This window comes from Macrobrachium nipponense, chromosome 28 (assembly GCF_015104395.2).
Source record: "Macrobrachium nipponense isolate FS-2020 chromosome 28, ASM1510439v2, whole genome shotgun sequence".
Taxonomy (NCBI): Eukaryota; Metazoa; Arthropoda; class Malacostraca; order Decapoda; family Palaemonidae; genus Macrobrachium; species Macrobrachium nipponense.
Genome location: NC_087217.1, coordinates 61,776,922 through 61,795,397, shown reverse-complemented (window position 1 = coordinate 61,795,397; position 18,476 = coordinate 61,776,922). Strand labels below are relative to the sequence as shown.

Genomic DNA, 18,476 nt, shown 5'->3' with positions numbered 1-18,476 from the left:
TGTAACAAATTTTGTGTGCAATTTCGGGTACTACATAGGTAAGAGTTTCTTGCAACAATGGAAACCATGCAAGAAATTGTGTGCAATTTTGGAGTACTACATAGGTTAGAGTTTATTTGCAGCATTGAGAAACCAGTCTAACAATGATTTTATGTGCAATTTTGAGATACTATCTAAAAGTGCAATTTTGGGAAACCATAAAACTAAAATATTATGTGCAATTTGGTACATGGCCAAGAGTTCATTTACAACTTTGGGAAGCCAGGTAAATTATGTGCAATTTTTGGATACTATTTAGTTGAGTTTATGTGCTGGTTTGGAAAACAATTAACTAAAATCGTACTATATGTGCAATTTTGGGATACTACATAGTTAAGAGCTTATTTTCAGTATTGAGAAACCATTTAACTAAGATTTTATGTTCAGTTATGGGATATTACATAGCTAGGAGTTTTATTTGCAATTGAAGCTTAGGTTTTTATGTACAGTTTTGGGTTTCTACAGAGCTAAGAGTTTTTTTTTTTGTGTTGGTAAACCATGTAACGAAGATTTTGTGTCATTTTGGGAAACTATGAAACTAAATTGTTTGCCATTGTGGGGTACTATATAATTAAATGTTTAGTTACAACTTGAGAATTTTTTATTATAGTTTTGCGATACTACATAACTTAGTGCATTTGCAACTTTTACCAATATTTTATGCAATTTTGGGATATTGTGTATTTGCAACTTTCACCAATATTGTGTGCAATTTTGGGATATTCCGTAGCTATAAAAAATCTTTGTAAAATTTTGCAATTATAATTTTGTGTGCCGATTTGCAACCTTTAACTAAATTATTTTATTCTGCGTTATTACAGAGCTAATAGTATATTTGCAATTTTGGGAAACCATGTGACTAATTTTTTATTTTCAGTTTTGGGATGTTACATAGCAGAGGTTATTTGCAACTATAAGCAATATATATAATATGCAATTTTGGGTTAGTGTATTGCAAGTAGATTATTTGCAGTTTTGGGATACCATGTAGGTAAAATTTTATTTGCTATTATGTGAAACTATAAATAAAATGTCACGGTTCGACCAAGATAAATGCCTAGATTTTAAGAGCGTTAAATATTTTTAAAGTAATTTTTATTTTACGATTCTAGGAAAACTAAAGTCTTTTTAATAAATCCGTCATGCATTTGACTTACTTATTATCTAATTGTAAAATGTAAAATTCGTAATTTTTTGTCAGTTCTATGAAATTATATTTAAAAAAAATATCAAATGTATTTATACTCTTGCATACGTATGTATACACACACACACACACACACACACACACACACCACACACACACACATATATATATATATATATATATATATATCTATATATATATATATATATATAAAGGATATATATACCGTTGTAAATTATGTGGCCTTAGCTTCCTTTGCAATACAAGAATTATTACTGTCCAAGTGGCAACGAATTTATCTGAAGCTCGAAGCAAACTAACATATTTAATTTCGTTTTTGAAAGGACTTTCTTTTTTCCTCTCTCTCTCTTTTTAAGTAAGTTACAAGGCGGTAAGAACAACTGCTTGGCTTTGTTTGCCATTTAGTGCATCTCCGGAACTAAACTCAGTAACGTTAAAAGGTTCGGCGACAGATAAGATCATACGAGAGAGAGAGAGAGAGAGAGAGAGAGAGAGAGAGAGAGAGAGAGAGAGAGAGAGAGAGACAGGATATGGCCCCTAAACCCATTTGCCCCACATCTACCGCTTCCTATTTCTCTTCCCTTCTGAAACTTGCGGTTTTGTATAAAAGAGAAAATATATATATATAAAAAAAACTAAGAATAAACTAATATAATATTATTAGTGGCTTTGTAGTATTTGGATGCTCTTCCACCAAATTATGCTTCGGGGAGTTTTTTTTTTTTTTTTGTGGTGGGGCGGGGGGTGAGGGGGGTTTGGGTGGGGGGGAGAGAATTTGACTGCTTGCAGTATATTCTGGATTTTTTTTATAATTAATAGGCTTTTCTCAAGGTGATTGCATTGATTTTCACGACATACCTTCTCGTGTACAACGTACGTATCCATATGTTATTTTTTATTTTAATCAGTCTGTTTATGGACCTATTTGTAAAGTTTAACCTCACAGTTTGTGGACTTTTATTTTTATTCCATTAACACTGATGATAATTAGACTTTTAGTTCTCCCAGTTACCGCTTCTTGAGAAAACTGGTTATAATGCTGTATGAAACACTCAGCCACGGTCCATGAAACTCTCCTCCACAGCCCATGAAACACTCATCCACAGCCCGGTGGTGGCCTGTGTTGTTGGAACTATAGCAGTGACAGATGCACGAACCTGGGTGACTTTAACCTTAAAAAAAAAAAAAAAAAAAAAAAAAAAAAAAAAAAAAAAAACAAAAAAAAAAAAAAAAAAAAAAAAAAAAAACACTACTCGGTCTAGAGGGTTGCAATTTGGTACATTTGATGATTTTAGGGTGGATAATCACCATATCAATTTGCAGTCCTGTAGCCTCAGTAGTTTGTAAGATCTGTGGGCGGACGGACAGACAAAAAGAAAGCCATCTCAATTAGTTTTTTTTTTTACAGATAACTAAAAACTGTTACTGAAACTACCAAAAATCTTTTGATCTAAGTTTTGCAGTGAAGGATTTCATTATGCAAGGCTATGAATTCAATATCATCTCAGATTTGAATAAAACTTGTTTTTGATGTAATTAAAAGTTAAAGACAGTACACTGCCTCTGGCCATTCCATGAAAGTCAATACAAGACGCTTCGATACGGACTGCTTAAATATGAACTGCTGAAGTGCAGGTGCGGTTTCTTGGTTAACGGAAATACAGAATTATCTGTAGCAGATAAGAGTACGCCGCTTATCTAGTGCCGTTGTAGTTAACAGTAAACTACGAGAATTTTCCCAAGCAAACGCTTGCCCTGATTCTTTGAAGGTGTCTCGGACAATTTAATTTATGTCTCGTGCGAGGTGATTTTTGAGGTACAGAGGTTTTTACTATAGCTTTTCTTGTTTTTTGAAACTCTTCTTTAGCTAATAAGGAGCTTAACTATAAAGCCTTAACAGTTACAGTAGTAATTCTCAATGTTTTGGTCCATATGTCTGAATGTCATCCCCACTTTCATTTTTAAAATTGCCTCAGAAGGTGCATTCTAAATAATATGTATATAATACAAAAAACAGTTGGTCACAATTCCTCTCCCCCCCCCTCCCCGAAACAATGAAATTCCCCCCACCCCCTAGGGGTATTCCCCCCCCCTGTTGAGAACCACCATGTTTAGGTATCGTCACAGAGTACGGTAGCTTATCAATGTAGTAAGAGAATTTTGGAAGGACAGAAACTCGAGGGTTAACGTGAACACAGCTGCTTGTTTACAGGGTTTCGGGAGTGACACCCCGCCCCCCATCATTCTACTGTTTACTCTTAAAGTCTGCTTGATCAGCGATTAGCGAGAACAAGAAATCCAAGACCCAACGTTGTTATTTGTACGGTATAAGATAAGTGCCGCACATCTGTCCGGACGAGAATCGTGGAGCGATTTCCAGCACTTTCACCCTTGTGGCACAGTCCGACATTGCCCCCCCCCCCCCCCCCCCCCACCCACCACCACCACCACCACCACCACTACCTCCCCACCCCGGCCCAGGCTACAAAATCCTGTGTGTGCGAAGTTCACGGTCCTTTCTAAGAAGCTACTCTATAGATGTATGAAAATGTTTAAGAAAGAGTTAATGTTAAAAGTTTCCATCGTTACGACGCTAGTTTACGTAAATCAGTTCAACCAATCCCCCCCATATATATACACAGACAAATATCACTACGAAATTACAGTAGTACAAGAAAAAATGGCGTAGAAACCTCATTAATATAGAATATCCTTTTTTTAAATTTTTTTTATTCAAACTAGTTTTTATTCAAGCTAGTTGTTTGTGATTATTGATGTTTCCCTAGTGGGCTGTCTTTTCTTTTTTTATGGTCAGTAATATTCGATATCTAGTCTTTTATATGGCGGCTCAGCTCATGTCTATTTTAACTGCATTGAAGGAAAAAGATTATCAAATGAAAATGCCCAGTTGAAAATGAGTCAGTAATAGCTTACATTGAACGTAATTGTCTTTAAGTGTAAAATGTTGTAATTCTTGAATAATTATCAATCATATTTTTGAATGATTTATCTCTGGCGTCAATAACTATAGTCGTTGAGACTCCATTTTACATGAATTACTCCATTAATCAGTCAACTTATTCGTGAACAATTTCTACTGTGAAACTCTCATTGAAAGTGTTTGTTTTTATACAAAGTTTGGTAACAAATGGGAAGTTATTCACCAGATGTTTAATCCGTACATTTACGGAGATTTCTTTTAGAAGTTTTTCCCATTTTATAAGGAGAGAGAGAGAGAGAGAGAGAGAGAGAGAGAGAGAGAGAGAGAGAGAGAGAGAGAGAGAGAGAGATGGGGTTGGATTTTATCATCTTTTTATATAAATCTTGGCACCAAGTTATTCATCAGATATTTAGTCCGTACATTTGCAGAGATTTCTGTTGGAAGTTTAGTTCTCAGTTTATAAAAGAGAGAGAGAGAGAGAGAGAGAGAGAGAGAGAGAGAGAGAGAGAGAGAGAGAAGGGGGTGGGGGATGGAAGAGGCGTAGGGGGGTACTAAGGAACGGGCGGCAACAGCAGCAGCAGCAATCTCCTGCTTAAGGGCGAAGACCATTTGATGAAATTACGCTTCCGGATAACCATCAAGATCGATTTAGGCCAAATAGGTTGAAGGGTATTAGTCCCTATTGCGGGTAATGAAACCAGACTGTTCGAACCTCGGAAACGGGGCTGGGGAGGGGTCCCAGATCTGCCCCTGCCCAACCCCCCTCCCTTTAATGGATAGAGTGAGCGAGGCATGGGTAAGAATTTCCCCCGATCACGTCCCCCTTCTTCTCCCCCCTTTAATGAAACCCTAATTGAGGTAAAGCTCTCTCTCTCTCTCTCTCGGCACACAAAGCTTTCAGCAGGAACCAATATTGTTTACCCGTGTTGACAAGTAAGTTACCGCGCATCATTCGTTCCCTGGCGGGATGCCATCTCCTTGTGATGCTGGAGGCGAGTCCTCCGATGACTGCCGTCGCTAAAAGAATCGGACCTCCGGGACCCAGATCGAGATGATTTGAGAAATTTATCGGGGTTTTACACGAAGCCTTGAAAAAGGGGGAATTTGGAAAAATATATCATTACGCTGCAATGAATCCTCATCAGGAGCAATTCCATGGAAACATAACCGGGTCCGCCAATAGCAACGTCGGATCTGTGGGGGGCGTGGCATCCACGAGATCCCAAGTGCCGATTGGCTGGATATGGCGTGAGATCGCTCCGTAGACGCGCCTCCTCTTTAGCGGCCAATCAGCATCTGGAGATCTTATGACGGCCATTGTGAGGCATAAGAAGAGCCGCCGTCGCTCTCAGCTTCCTCATTCTTTTGTGAGGTGGCGAGCGAGCGTGATATTCGCAGAAAAGCTCCTTCGTCCTTATAAGGCCCGTCTCTGCTAAGTGTAGAGCTTTAAAAGGACTGTTTGATAGTGGATGAAAGTGATTTTGCCGTGCGGTTCTTCAAAGACTTTTCGCCGTTTGCGTAGAGAATGCAGACGTTTCGAATGCCGCCGGAGACGCTGGGAAACCTGGAGGATAAACTTCATCTGTTCGGTGGAAGTCCTGTGAATCCCTCGAGTCTCTCCTGCCCTCTTCCCTCGCACCCGCCGTCTGCAGTTCCTGCTCGGAGCAGCACGCCGCCCTCGCCCACGACCGCATCGTCGGCAGAGGAAAGCAGAAATATGAAACACAGCCCTACGAGTGAGTCATTCATTCATTTCCACCTACATTTTTGGCCAGTGGGCTTTTTTTTTCTATTTTTTGCGGACGTTTCGAGAGATAAACGTTTACTTTAGTTTGTGGGTTTACTTTTTGTTGCTATTGTTGACAATTGTTATTTATCAATTATTTTGTACTTTTCACTTCGTATATTTTTTTCATGTTGCTTGTTAACTGTGGCGTATTTCTCCTTTTGTTAAGAAAGGTTCCCTTATTTCAAGTTTTAAGTCTTTTTATGTTCAGGCCCCATTGTTTTGTCCTTGTTATTCAGAACTCGTAGGTGACCTGTTTCATGTGTAAATGTACAAATTTTCACCTTGAATAATTACGCACTACCTGAATTATTAATTGCATAAATCGGCAAATATTTTCATAAGTTTTTTTTTTCCTTTTTTAAGATTTCCCCATTTTTAGTGATATTGTTATATTTTACTATATAACTGTTAATTAGTTGAATTTTCTTTATTTTCACATTAATCTATTGAAAGTGCTTGTTTAATATTGCCTTCATTGTGAAGCTGAGTAGAAATCTTTACTGGCTATATAGTATTTCTTGTCTCCTATTTGTAAAAGCTTCAGCGAATTAATTGTGCGAAATTCTACCCCCAATGACAGACATACAGCACGCGCAGTCGGCCACAGAAAAGATCTCCAGCACTACAGTAACGTCCGCAGACGAGTTCGACATCCATCCCAACGCAGAGCAGCAACTTCCGTCCTGCGATTCGAAGAGAATGAGTGACGATGGATCGCGGGGCGGCGGCGGGGGGCCCTCGGCGGCCGAAATCCGAAGGTACCGGACGGCCTTCACCAGAGAACAGATAGGGTGCCTGGAGAAGGAGTTCCTGAGGGAGAACTACGTCAGCAGACCCAGGAGATGCGAACTGGCGCAGGAACTGGGACTCCCAGAGGCAACCATTAAGGTAAGGCCGCTTTGGTGAGATTTAAATTCTTTATATAAATTTTGTAGTTTTAGAAATTAAACTTTCTTGTTTTATTCATACGTTATTCTGCTTTGAGTAGGTTTAGTCGTATATACTAAATATGTGTATGCTATATCTATTGTATAATGTTCTATAATAATAATATAAGTATATATAATATACATATATATCTATATATATGATATATATATAATATATATACTATATATATATATACATATATATATAATATATATATATATAGCGTATATAAATATATATCTTATATATATAATGTATATATTCTATATATATTATCTATATATTATCTATATATATAATATATAATTTATAAGTATATATATCATAATATATATATCTATATATCAAATTATTATAATAAACAAAAATAAATTTTGTACAATATATATATATATATATATATATATATATATATATATTATACATTATTATATTATATATATATAATCTCTCTCTAAAATATATATATATATATTTAGAGAAAGAAGATATATATATATATAATTGAAAAAATACAGAATTAATAAGATTCATTTTCGTTTTATCCTTGGCATTCTGTCTTAAAGTAGGTTTGCACACAATACCTGTCTGTGGAATGTGTTTGCTAATATTTCAATATGGTGTAATGTTAAGCTAGTGTAGGTTTTATAACGTTAATGATCATACCAATCAGAGATACGCAAATAATATATCATAGTAGCTAACGAGAGAAACTGATAATTTTTTATGTGGGGGGAGGTTGTCTCACTGCCTGATATAGCAATATGAAAGTATACAAGCTGTAAGGGGAATGAATTTATTAGTGTTCATAATTTTATTTATTTGTGGTAATTGGTATATCATTAATGCTTTTGTTAATTAAAGCGAACAAATATAATGAAATCAGTCTTGTATTCAATTTATATAAATGTTAATATTTCATAAATTCTTTTGTTTTTGCTACCATAGAGTAAAAACGGTTTCTTTATTATTAATGAAAATTTATTCAACTAACCTAAGCAGAATTCTCTTATTTCGAAAAAAAAACCCCCATTATATTGATTTGTATCAAGTCATTCCTGAGTTTTAACATTAAAAACGTCATCTCGATTTCCAGGTCTGGTTCCAGAATCGAAGAATGAAAGACAAACGGCAACGCCTTGCCCTGGCCTGGCCCTACGCAGACCCTACACTCACAGCATATTTACTTCACGCCGCCGCCGCGTCAGGAGTATTTCCGCCCTACCTCCCGCCCACCATTGGCCCGGGGGCGTCGTGGGCGGCCACCGCAGCAGCAGCTGCCGTCGCCAACGGAAGCGTCCCGCCCTTGGCTTATTCATCTCCGGGTCATCCGGCATCACTGTCCCGCTTCTCTCCCTACCTGAGACCGCAGCCGCCCGTCCTCTCCTCGCCCTATTCGCGCCAGACAGATGTCCCCCCTGGGGTCTTGGCACCAACGTCAGTGCCGCCAGTCGTCCCGCGGCCGGTCATGATGGGCCACATGCCCTCCTGCCCCGTCAAGGAGTCTCCGAAGATTGGCGTCAACGGCTGTCTCTGCGGTCTCTTCTACCCTGGCCTCAACAGCGGGTCTCCATTAGCGCCGGCCGCTAAGATCGCGTTGTCATCGTCGTCGTCGTCTTCCTCCTCTTCCTCTTCGCCTCTCACTTCGCTCTCCGTCTCCTCCTCCAGGAGTGAAGCAGAGGGTGGGTCGGCGGAGGCGCTTCCGCTGGGCCCCGTCGCTGGAAGGACGAGTCCGAAACTACACAAACCGCACAGGTCCCTCTTTCAGCCGTACAGGGACGATCTCGTGTCGTCGTAGGCAGCTTCTTGTTTGTCCTGTTTTTGTTTTGTATTTTTATCTGTACATAGCATATTTTATCTTGTTTTACTCAATAAATTTTGTATGTACAATATTCGTGTGTTTTGTTTTGGTACACCGTTGTAGTAGGTTGTTTGTTTCGTAGTTTTTTTTTTCTGTAGTAGAAAACTGGTGTTATGGGTAAGTCGCCTTTTGAACTCGAACACTTTTCCCCCTGAAATTGTTTTACAAGCTCCAAGAAAGCAATGTTGCTTTAATGTCTAATTCATTTTAGGTCTTAGACATAATATGACGTGTACTTTACATTCCTCTATTCACCATTCCCTCTTGTAAAATCAGTTTGCATTTATGGTAGCCTGAATTTCGTTTCTTAAAGCGGCTTTTCTTTTTAAGATCTATATATTGACATACTAACAAAGAACTGTTGAGGGTTTGTTTTTTTACTAAGAATATGTTGCAAATATTGAGTGTTTCATCTGACTGCTATTCACGTAATCCTCCATTGGTGTTATTTCAGTGCATCATTTATGATTTTTTCATCACAGGCTTATATTTCATGAGAGGAATACTTGATTCCCTTCCTTCTATCTTATCTTAAGCTTTATCAAAACATTCCATTCTTTCTTACAAAACGTTCCATTCTTTCTTACAAGACATTCCATTCTTTCCTTGTTTCCTTTTTCATCAAGTTGACCCATTGCTTGACTGCTAAATGTTGCAGGTGAAGCTAAACTACCCCATTTATATTGCCCTTCAGTTTATTTCCTTGATCGCTGTAAATTCCTGCTTTTGCCAATTTTTGTCAAGTTAGGCTTTTCGTAAAAACTCATACATATTTAGGAAAAATAGTAGTATTTTGATATGGAAAATAGTTTGCATATAAGAAAAAATTATTTTTGCTTGCTTCGCTATATTCTCGGATGTCTATTTAAAAAAAAAAAAAAAAAGCAGATTTAGCATATGTCGATAAATCAGCTTATAGTTTTTTCTCTTTTCAAAGCAGCTTCAAATAGGATTTCATTAATGTTTATGAATTGAGTAAGAGCTTCCCTACTTGTGTATAAAAATCAGATCACTGTTTTATGGTGTGTATGGTCTACAAGTGTGAATGAGTGGTCGCAATTTTGAATTGATTTTCACTTACCTTTGTTCCATTCTTGGAACTTAAACCTAATCTTAAGCCCTTTGAAGAAACGACCGACCAGCTCTTTTTAGGAAAGAGTACAGGACCCTTCATATTGGAGAAGCTTCTTGATGACTGAATCTCTGCAGAGTTTAGTGTGTGATTGAACACAGGAACTTGTTCACATGGAGGCTTTATCAACAGTACTTTTCTTTCTGTGGCGCGGATCACAGGGTGTAAATTCATGTTGTGCTAACCTGAATATTGGTTATCACATAGTCTTCACTGAGAAATACATGCATAATTAATATTACTGTATTTTTGTCACAAAAAAAACAAAAAAAAAACTTTCCTGGTCAGTACCTTGATACAAGAATATTTTTGTGTTTAACTAGGCCCAAAACTTCGTGATCCGGTCGTCATTCTTAGTATACAAAGATTATAATCATTTAGTAAAACATCTATCTATGGTACTCTTTCGCACTGTGCTATGACTATAGTCAGTTATGAACTAGGCCTCAAAACTAGAAACCTCTCGAATGTGAAATCGACTTCAAAGGAACTGGTAAGTTTCACTGAAGATTTGCGGTTGGGTAGGTAGGGTGTGGGAGAAAACTATTTGGTTCCTTTTGGAGGTCTCATTGTTGATCTATATCAATTTGGTTGCGTTCACACAGACGAAGGCTTGATGCTATGGATGTTATCTAACTGTTCACTCGAGCAAGCATTACAATAGCCATGTTTATATGTCCTATGATTGTAGGGAGGTTTTCGATTTACGCAGTACAGGAATGTTAGATAAATGTACTGAAAGTTGCTTCTATATCCGTCCTGGAGCTGATGACGTAAGCAGTTGTTCATTCTTGTATATATTTTATTTATATTTAATTCATGAAATGTAAATGATACGCCGACTTATGTAAATCATTAGTTTTTATGTTATTGATTTTCATATAAATCTTATTTCATGACTTGAAAATAATTGACTTATGTAATTCATTGACTGTATATAATTCATGTCTATAATTAACTGACTTATATTATTCATTGCTTGTACCTATATAATTCATTCTTGTACTATATGATTCACAAGCTAACGAGACAAAAGCGACCTGTTGGATTTTTCGAAACAGGATCAATGGAAAATTCGAGTACGGCTTAATTATTATAAAATGTTCCAGGATCATCATTATATCCCCAACTCCAAGCTATAGAACGAGAGTACCTAGGAAATAGAGAAAGCGCGATAAGTACAGTATCATCAGCCATGAGTGCTAGTGAATATTGAACTTGAAGACCCAATAAAAACCGGTTTCCGATACCTTAGAAAACTGATGGTTTTTCGAACATTTTAAAATCTTCATCGTGGCGACCCCATTTCACGCGTGACCAAGCGCTCTCTGTAGACCTGTGTTCTCTCTCCTTAGGCCCGTTCGAAAACCGGAGCCAAGTAATTTTAGACCATGAGCACTTTCCGTCTCTCTCTCTCTCTCTCTCTCTCTCTCTCTCTAGTGACCACTCTTTTGTTTTGTATGTATACACACACACACACACACACATATATATATATATATATATATATATATATATATATATATATATATATATATAATATATATATATATATATATATATTATATATATATATATATATATATATATAATATTATAATATATATATATATATATATATATATATATATATGTATATATATATATATATATATATATATATATATTATATATATATATATATATATATAGACAAGTTCTCTCTCTCTCTCTCTCTTTCTTTTTCTTTCTGTGTAGGGTGTGAAATAATTGAAATGTTCCGGCATAGGCCTGGGAACAGCGTCGTGGTCTCGCTTATAGTCCCACCGCTTGGGAGACTACGCCCTGATCACGCCTCGTTCCTCCGTAGAAAACCTTAATTTGGACGGCCCCCCTTTTTACTGCGTTCTTTATCTTTCTCTCTTAGAAGGCGAACTGTGGGAATTATGAGAGATTCCCTCCTGGGCGGGTTCATGGTGAGTGTATTTCAGTATATATATATACATATATATATATATATATATATATATATATATATATATATATATATAATATATTTATATATGTGTGTGTGTGTGTGTGTGTATCTGTGAGTGTGCATTAAACGAACGTTATAACTAATCTTCATTAAAAAATTGTTCGTTTACTTAGGAAATCGAAATCGCCCCGATTTTCTTTGTAGAAGCACATCAGATGTTCAGGATTGAAAATTTTTTTTTTCAGGATTGAAAATTTTTTTTTTCAAACTGATAATTGACGAGAGAGGAGAGGAGAAGAGAGAGAAGAGACGAGAGATGAGAGAGAGAGAGAGAGAGAGAGAGATTGATGTTTCAACATCAATAAGTAGGACAGAGATAGAGAGCGAGAAGAGTGGAGAGCTTGTGTTTCAACATCAATAAGTAGAGGACAAAGAGTAAAGGAGGAGAGAGACAGACTTGTGTTTCAGCATTGAGTAGAGACAAGGAGTAAGAGGAGAGAGAGAGAGAGATCTTGTGTTTCAGCATTAATGAGTAGAGACAAGGAGTAAGAGAGAGAGAGAGAGAGAGAAATCTTGTGTTTCAGCATTAATGAGTAGAGACAAGGAGTAAGAGAGAGAGAGAGAGAGAGAGAGCTTGTGTTTCAACATCAATAAGTAGAGACAAAGAGTAAGAGGAGAGAGACAGACTTGTGTTTCAGCATTGAGTAGAGACAAGGAGTAAGAGGAGAGAGAGAGAGAGATCTTGTGTTTCAGCATTAATGAGTAGAGACAAGGAGTAAGAGAGAGAGAGAGAGAGAGAAATCTTGTGTTTCAGCATTAATGAGTAGAGACAAGGAGTAAGAGAGAGAGAGAGAGAGAGAGAGAGATCTTGTGTTTCAGCATTAATGAGTAGAGACAAGGAGTAAGAGAGAGAGAGAGAGAGAGAGAGAGAGAGAAAGCATCAGCAAAGTTTTAAAGATGTGACGTCATTGTCAAGATTTTTAAAGTTAAAAGTTATTGCTGGGGAGCATCTTTGAAATTATAAAAATTGAAAAATATAAAGATCAATATGTAATTAATTGCAGCAGTTGAACCGCAATACTTAACTCGGATTTCTCGATTTGTAACTCTGCTTTCCACATTCAGTCTGTAATTAGCTGAAGTTATATTTTTATTCGTGTGATATATCCTTTTCTTTAAGGTCGGTCTGGCTCTAAAGGTTTTCTTCTTGTGCCCTTAAAGCTTGCGCTAAATGAGACCATTGCATGTCTCTCCCGTTGGTCTTTGCATTAAATCAAATTAATTTTAAACAATTATTACGGAGCAGGTTTCATCCACTTAATGCCAGTTCGTTACAGCTATACCTCGTGATTTTCACAAGAAGTATACAAATAATGCAGTGGTGTCCTGTGAAGTCACAAGTAACTGGATTCCACGAAGCTTTCTAAGAACCAACGTCCATGGGAAAAGACATCCATCGTAAAGGTTTCACTCAAAAAGAAAAAAAAAAAAAAAAAAAAAAAAAAAACCAGGGCCTTTGAATCCCATACTGATCAGCCATCATAACCAGTACAAATCGGGAGGTCGGACGCTGTGGGAAATCAATTTCGGTAGGACCAGAGGACGTAGCCAGGTATGGGGTATGATCTCCAGGTCTCTTGCTGGTTCTTCTTCTCCTCCTCCTCCGCTTTCTTTTCCGTTTTTTTTTTTTCTTTTTATCGAGATCAGATACGGATCTTTTTACTCTCTCTAGTGATGGCCCATACCGTAACACTCGCTACGCTTATTACGGCGAAAACGGCTTGTTTATGCTGTGACTGGGCGCTCGAGTAAGGTTTGTGTGTGTGTTGTGTGTTTAGGGAAAGAGAGAGTTCTTTGTTCTATACACGTATCTGTCATGCATTCATCCAAGAAGAAATCAAAACTCGTTCTTTTCATACTTTAGTTTTGTAAAATAATCTGTTAAGTTGCATGAATAGTTCTTTATTAAGTTTAACATTACCCCACTATAACTGAACATTATGGTTATAAGTTCATTGGTAAATGGTGACTTATAAATCGCGAAAACTTCATCGTGGGGTCATATCGTGAGAACCACGATTCTCCGATGACGAGTCGCATAACTGTCAAATGGGTCCTCCTCTTCAGTCGAGTCCTGGCCCACCGGAAGAGGAGGCGGGGGGCGTAAGAAAGTTCGTTATAATCAGCTGAAGAAAGATAACGCAAGAGAATAATGTTTATGCAGAGTAGTACTACCTGCGCGCGCATCCGGGTATGATCGAGCGCACAAAAATGTTAATGGAGCTGGAGAACTCCGTCGTCCCTCCTGTTCTCGCTGGGCCTCACTACGATTGCACGTATTTAAGCGTAAGAGAAGGTTTACGACTCCTCCGGGTACCAACAAAGCATCTTCCGTTCGCTCCGGTGGTTGGAAGGACCCCCGACCACGGCGTTGGCTAACGCAGAGCCACTTTGGTCACCCAGGGTAGTGTTATGGTCACCCAAAACTGTGGCGACTATGGGAATGATGGTATTGGCGGTGGTCGCCTCGAGAGTTTGTCTCTTTTGGGCGCGGGGGAGGGGGAAGGGTGTGTCGGGAGGGGGATGCCCCTCTCACTACTACTACTACTACTACTGCTGGCCCTGTTTTCGTGTGTTGGGCGTCCAGTGAGGAAATGATAGACGCAAGGGGTATCTCTTCCACGGGTCGAGGAAGAGGTATGTAGCGGAAGGGCGGGAGGGGGGGGGGCCGTGGTAAGGGGGAGGTGTTCCTAGGTGATACACAAGTCGAAGACCTCGCGAGATAGTTTAAATGGCCCGAAGTACAGGACTCGTTTTCTTTCTTTCCTGACACCACTAAGTAGAGATTTTATAATACTAAGCGTTTTAAATTATTTCTGGCTGGTAAAAGTCCTGTACCCACCTTTAGGCTTCGAGTTTAAAGGGGTTAAAGAAGTGTCCTCCTGTGTCCTTTCTGGCTCTATTGATTATTTCGTCATGTTTATAGTTTAATCATGAATGCTATATCACAATTCCATTCAGTTATGTTTTTATTCTTTAAAACGAGAATAACAGAACTACTGCAAAAACAATTTCGGGCACAGTTGTGTCAGGTGCCTTTAAGGACAGACCTTTCTCAATTCCATGTTAGACTTAAGATTTGAATCGTTGTGACACTTGTCCCATATCAGGGGTTCACACAATTAAGCAGATAAGTAAATTGCGCTCTAAACACTTGAATAACAAAGCCTCGGATATCGAAGATGCTGGAAATCTCCTGTCTAATCTCATGTTTGTCTCTGGTGGCCGTTCACAGGCTGCTTAATTGGTCCATTTTGATACTGACTGAACATGTGCTCGTTCGTGGTTATATTATTTATCAATTATTTATTTATTTTTATTATGATGGAAATTGCAGAGAAATGTCAGTGGTCACGGAAACATTAACATCTTCGTGTTGTGTTTTCCCCAACTAAATTAACTTCACTGCTTTCAAATGGTCTCGTCTTCATTTATAACTCCTCCAGTAGCATTCTGATATTAATTTACTAATCGTTGTGAAGCAATTATATCTTGCATTATATATCATTTGCTTGAATTTTTCAGTCAGCATTACCTTTCCGTGAGATAAATATTATCCTGGACTAAAATGTTAGTCATTGGTGACCTTCCTGAAGTAATGTTGCATTCGCTAATAAGCCTTTAAACTGAATATTTATATAAGAGTTACTGGTTTACGAGTAATATTTTAATGGGCTTCGTTATGGTTAGAAGCAGTCTCCTGACCCAAAACCTTTCATTGTAGTGTCTCATTGCACTGATATTTTTACTTATAAATGATTTCGTAATGTTTTAATCATATGTAATTTTGCTGAAGTGGTTTTTTTTTTTTTTTAGACTTAGTTGTTAGACGTGATAACTGTCGCAAATATTCTTAAGCTTAACTTTTAATTTCAAGTGATTCATCTGCTTATCTATTTTTTGTAAGTGACTTTTGAATTTATGTTATCATTAAGAATTTAAGATTACTTCTTGATAAGTGACCTTTGACACAGATTAATTATCTTGGTTTACATCATAATCACAAATAGATTTGGAATTTGCAGTTAATTACTCTTACGTTCTGATCTCGTTTGCAACGATTTGATTCGTTGACTGTTGATTCTCTGGCGTCACAACCACGTGGGCCATTGATTCTCGTTTTATTCACGAATCACTCTTTTGACTTGTCATTCAGTGACAAACATGTATCAGATTTATTTCAAAGCTAACAAATAACATTTTAGAACCGATTTGTCAACTAACAGATACATTTGTCGGATCAAATGCCTTTCCCGCCCAAGACTCCCCCCCAGACTCCCCCCCCCCCCCCCCCCCCCCACCCCCCCCCCCCACCAAACTCCCATTCGTGCGCCTGCGCTCTCACACTCAAATCTCCAGAAATTTCCCACAAGAATGGTTTCAGTTCTCCACCTGACAGAAATAGGAGAATGGGTGGGGTGTGGCGGAAGGGGGGGGGGGTAGGGGGAGGGGGATGTCGTCGTACGTGGGGAGGCTAGTTAGGCCTTGTTAGTACAAGAGGTGCTGGTGTAAGTGGTGTAGTAAATGGTAGTTATGGTGGTGTGAGCGAAGGTTGGGGGTCCCACCACACAGGACACCGTTTTGGTTGTTGCTGAAAAGCTTCTCTCTCTCTCTCTCTCTCTCTCTCTCTCTCTCTCTCTCCTGGGTTATGGGCTGCTCATGAGAGTGCAATTTGTGTTGGCACAAGGCCCTAATTGATCTAAAATCAACATCTTGTTCTCTCCGTTCATATTCTCTTTCTTCCAACTTTCCCATCCTTTCCTGACAACTGATTTCAACTGCGAAGATTTCTCCCTATTACACCTTTCAAACCTTTAACTGTCAATTTCAGTTTCAGCGCTGAATGACCTCATAGGTCCCAGCGCTTGGTTTTTGGCCTAAATAATATATTCAATTCAACATCTTATTCTACTCACACATCTTTATGTGGATGGAAGAAATAGCTAAAATACTTTGTAATATTATATTACTGAAGTTTTGACAACAGGAGTCCCGTAAGGTGGAATGCTGTGTACGCCATTGTTTCTCCCCCATAAACTGGGACCGTATTCTTGAGACAGTTAATTTATGTACTGTTTCAAGAATATGATTAAAATGCAGGATCAATTACATTCTCATTTGATGTGTTGCAAAAGCAAGTATAGGAAATTAATCCCTTTGAAATAAAAATGGGCTCGGATGTGGAAAGTTTTTTCCGTAACAAAATAAAATGGTGATATCAAGATTGTGGCTGCAGTCATGAAAACAAAAAAGTCGGCAATGAATGTATATATCATCTCTCTCTCTATATATATATATATATATATATATTATAATGATTATAATATATATATATATATATACTATATATTATTATGATATATATATATATATATATATATATATATTATATATATATATATATTATATTAGCATGTATATATATATATATATAATAATATAATATATAATATCTATTATTATATATAAATATATATATATATATATATTATAATATATTATATATATAATTACATATACATAATAATATTTATATGTATATTATACTATATATTTATATATATATATATATATATATTTCTAATACAGGTTTAATATAATATATATGTATATAATATATTTCAATTAGAGGTTTATATATATATATGGATCATCAATATATCTTTCAATATATACCGGCTTTACTGAATATGTGAAATGATTAATAAAATAGTGTATATATATAATACATTTATTTATTTTCCCTATATTACTCGCGCATCATCCTTGTATCTACTATGATCAACCCTATTTCAGATACTTGTATATAACATACACTACGAACATACAATATAAAAGTTCAGTCAACATCCTCCCTAACAACACGGCCATAAATCGCGCTGTTCTGCCTGTGCGTCTTCGCCCACTTTATTGTTTTCTCTCTCTATATATATATGTATATATATATATATATGTATATATATATATATATATATATATATATGGATGTATGTATATATATATATATATATATAATATATATATATATATATATATTATATATGGTATGGGATATATATTATATATATATATATATATATATATATATTATATATAAGATATAATATATATATATAATATATATATATATATATATATATATACATATAACATATTATATATATGTATATATATATAATATATATATATATATATATATATATGTATAATATATTCATCCTAATACAGGTTTATATAGATATATATATATATATATTTCATATATACAGGTTTATATATATATATGTATATATATATTTCATATATACAGGTTTTATATATATATATATGTATATACATACATACGAACATACATATAAAAGAGTAACATCCTCTAACAACGGCATAAATGGCTGTCTGCTGTCGTTCGCTCACTTTTTTTTTTTTTCTCTCTTCAACAGGACGTCACTCCCTCGTAAAAAGAACGAGGGGGTATTTAAAAGCGAGAGATTTAAAAGACTATCGCATGACCTTCAAAAACTTGCTTGTAGCACTTTCTTTGGTACCTTTTTTTTTTCTGTTTTCTCTCTTTTCCTTTCTTTGGGGCTTTTCTTCCTCGG

The 18,476-nt window shown here is 36.7% G+C and overlaps 2 protein-coding genes across 3 annotated transcripts in view; both read left to right on the top strand.

Moving 5' to 3' along the window:
- LOC135201804 (glutamate receptor 1-like) overlaps positions 1-18,476 on the top strand; it is a 377,856-nt gene that overhangs the window by 158,809 nt on the left and 200,571 nt on the right. The window lies entirely within an intron of this gene.
- LOC135201806 (segmentation protein even-skipped-like) lies at positions 5,187-8,759 on the top strand. The gene is made up of 3 exons (XM_064231074.1): positions 5,187-5,884; positions 6,518-6,825; positions 7,964-8,759. Exons 1-3 carry the CDS (start codon positions 5,674-5,676, stop codon positions 8,663-8,665), a joined length of 1,221 nt encoding a protein of 406 aa, XP_064087144.1. The 5' UTR covers positions 5,187-5,673; the 3' UTR covers positions 8,666-8,759.

Coding starts and splice junctions, on each gene's coding strand:
- LOC135201806 (XM_064231074.1), top strand. CDS start 5,674: ATGCAGACGTTTCGAATGCCGCCGGAGACGCTGGGAAACCTGGAGGAT. Junction 5,885..6,517: donor TATGAAACACAGCCCTACGA/GTGAGTCATTCA, acceptor CCCCAATGACAG/ACATACAGCACGCGCAGTCG. Junction 6,826..7,963: donor TCCCAGAGGCAACCATTAAG/GTAAGGCCGCTT, acceptor CTCGATTTCCAG/GTCTGGTTCCAGAATCGAAG.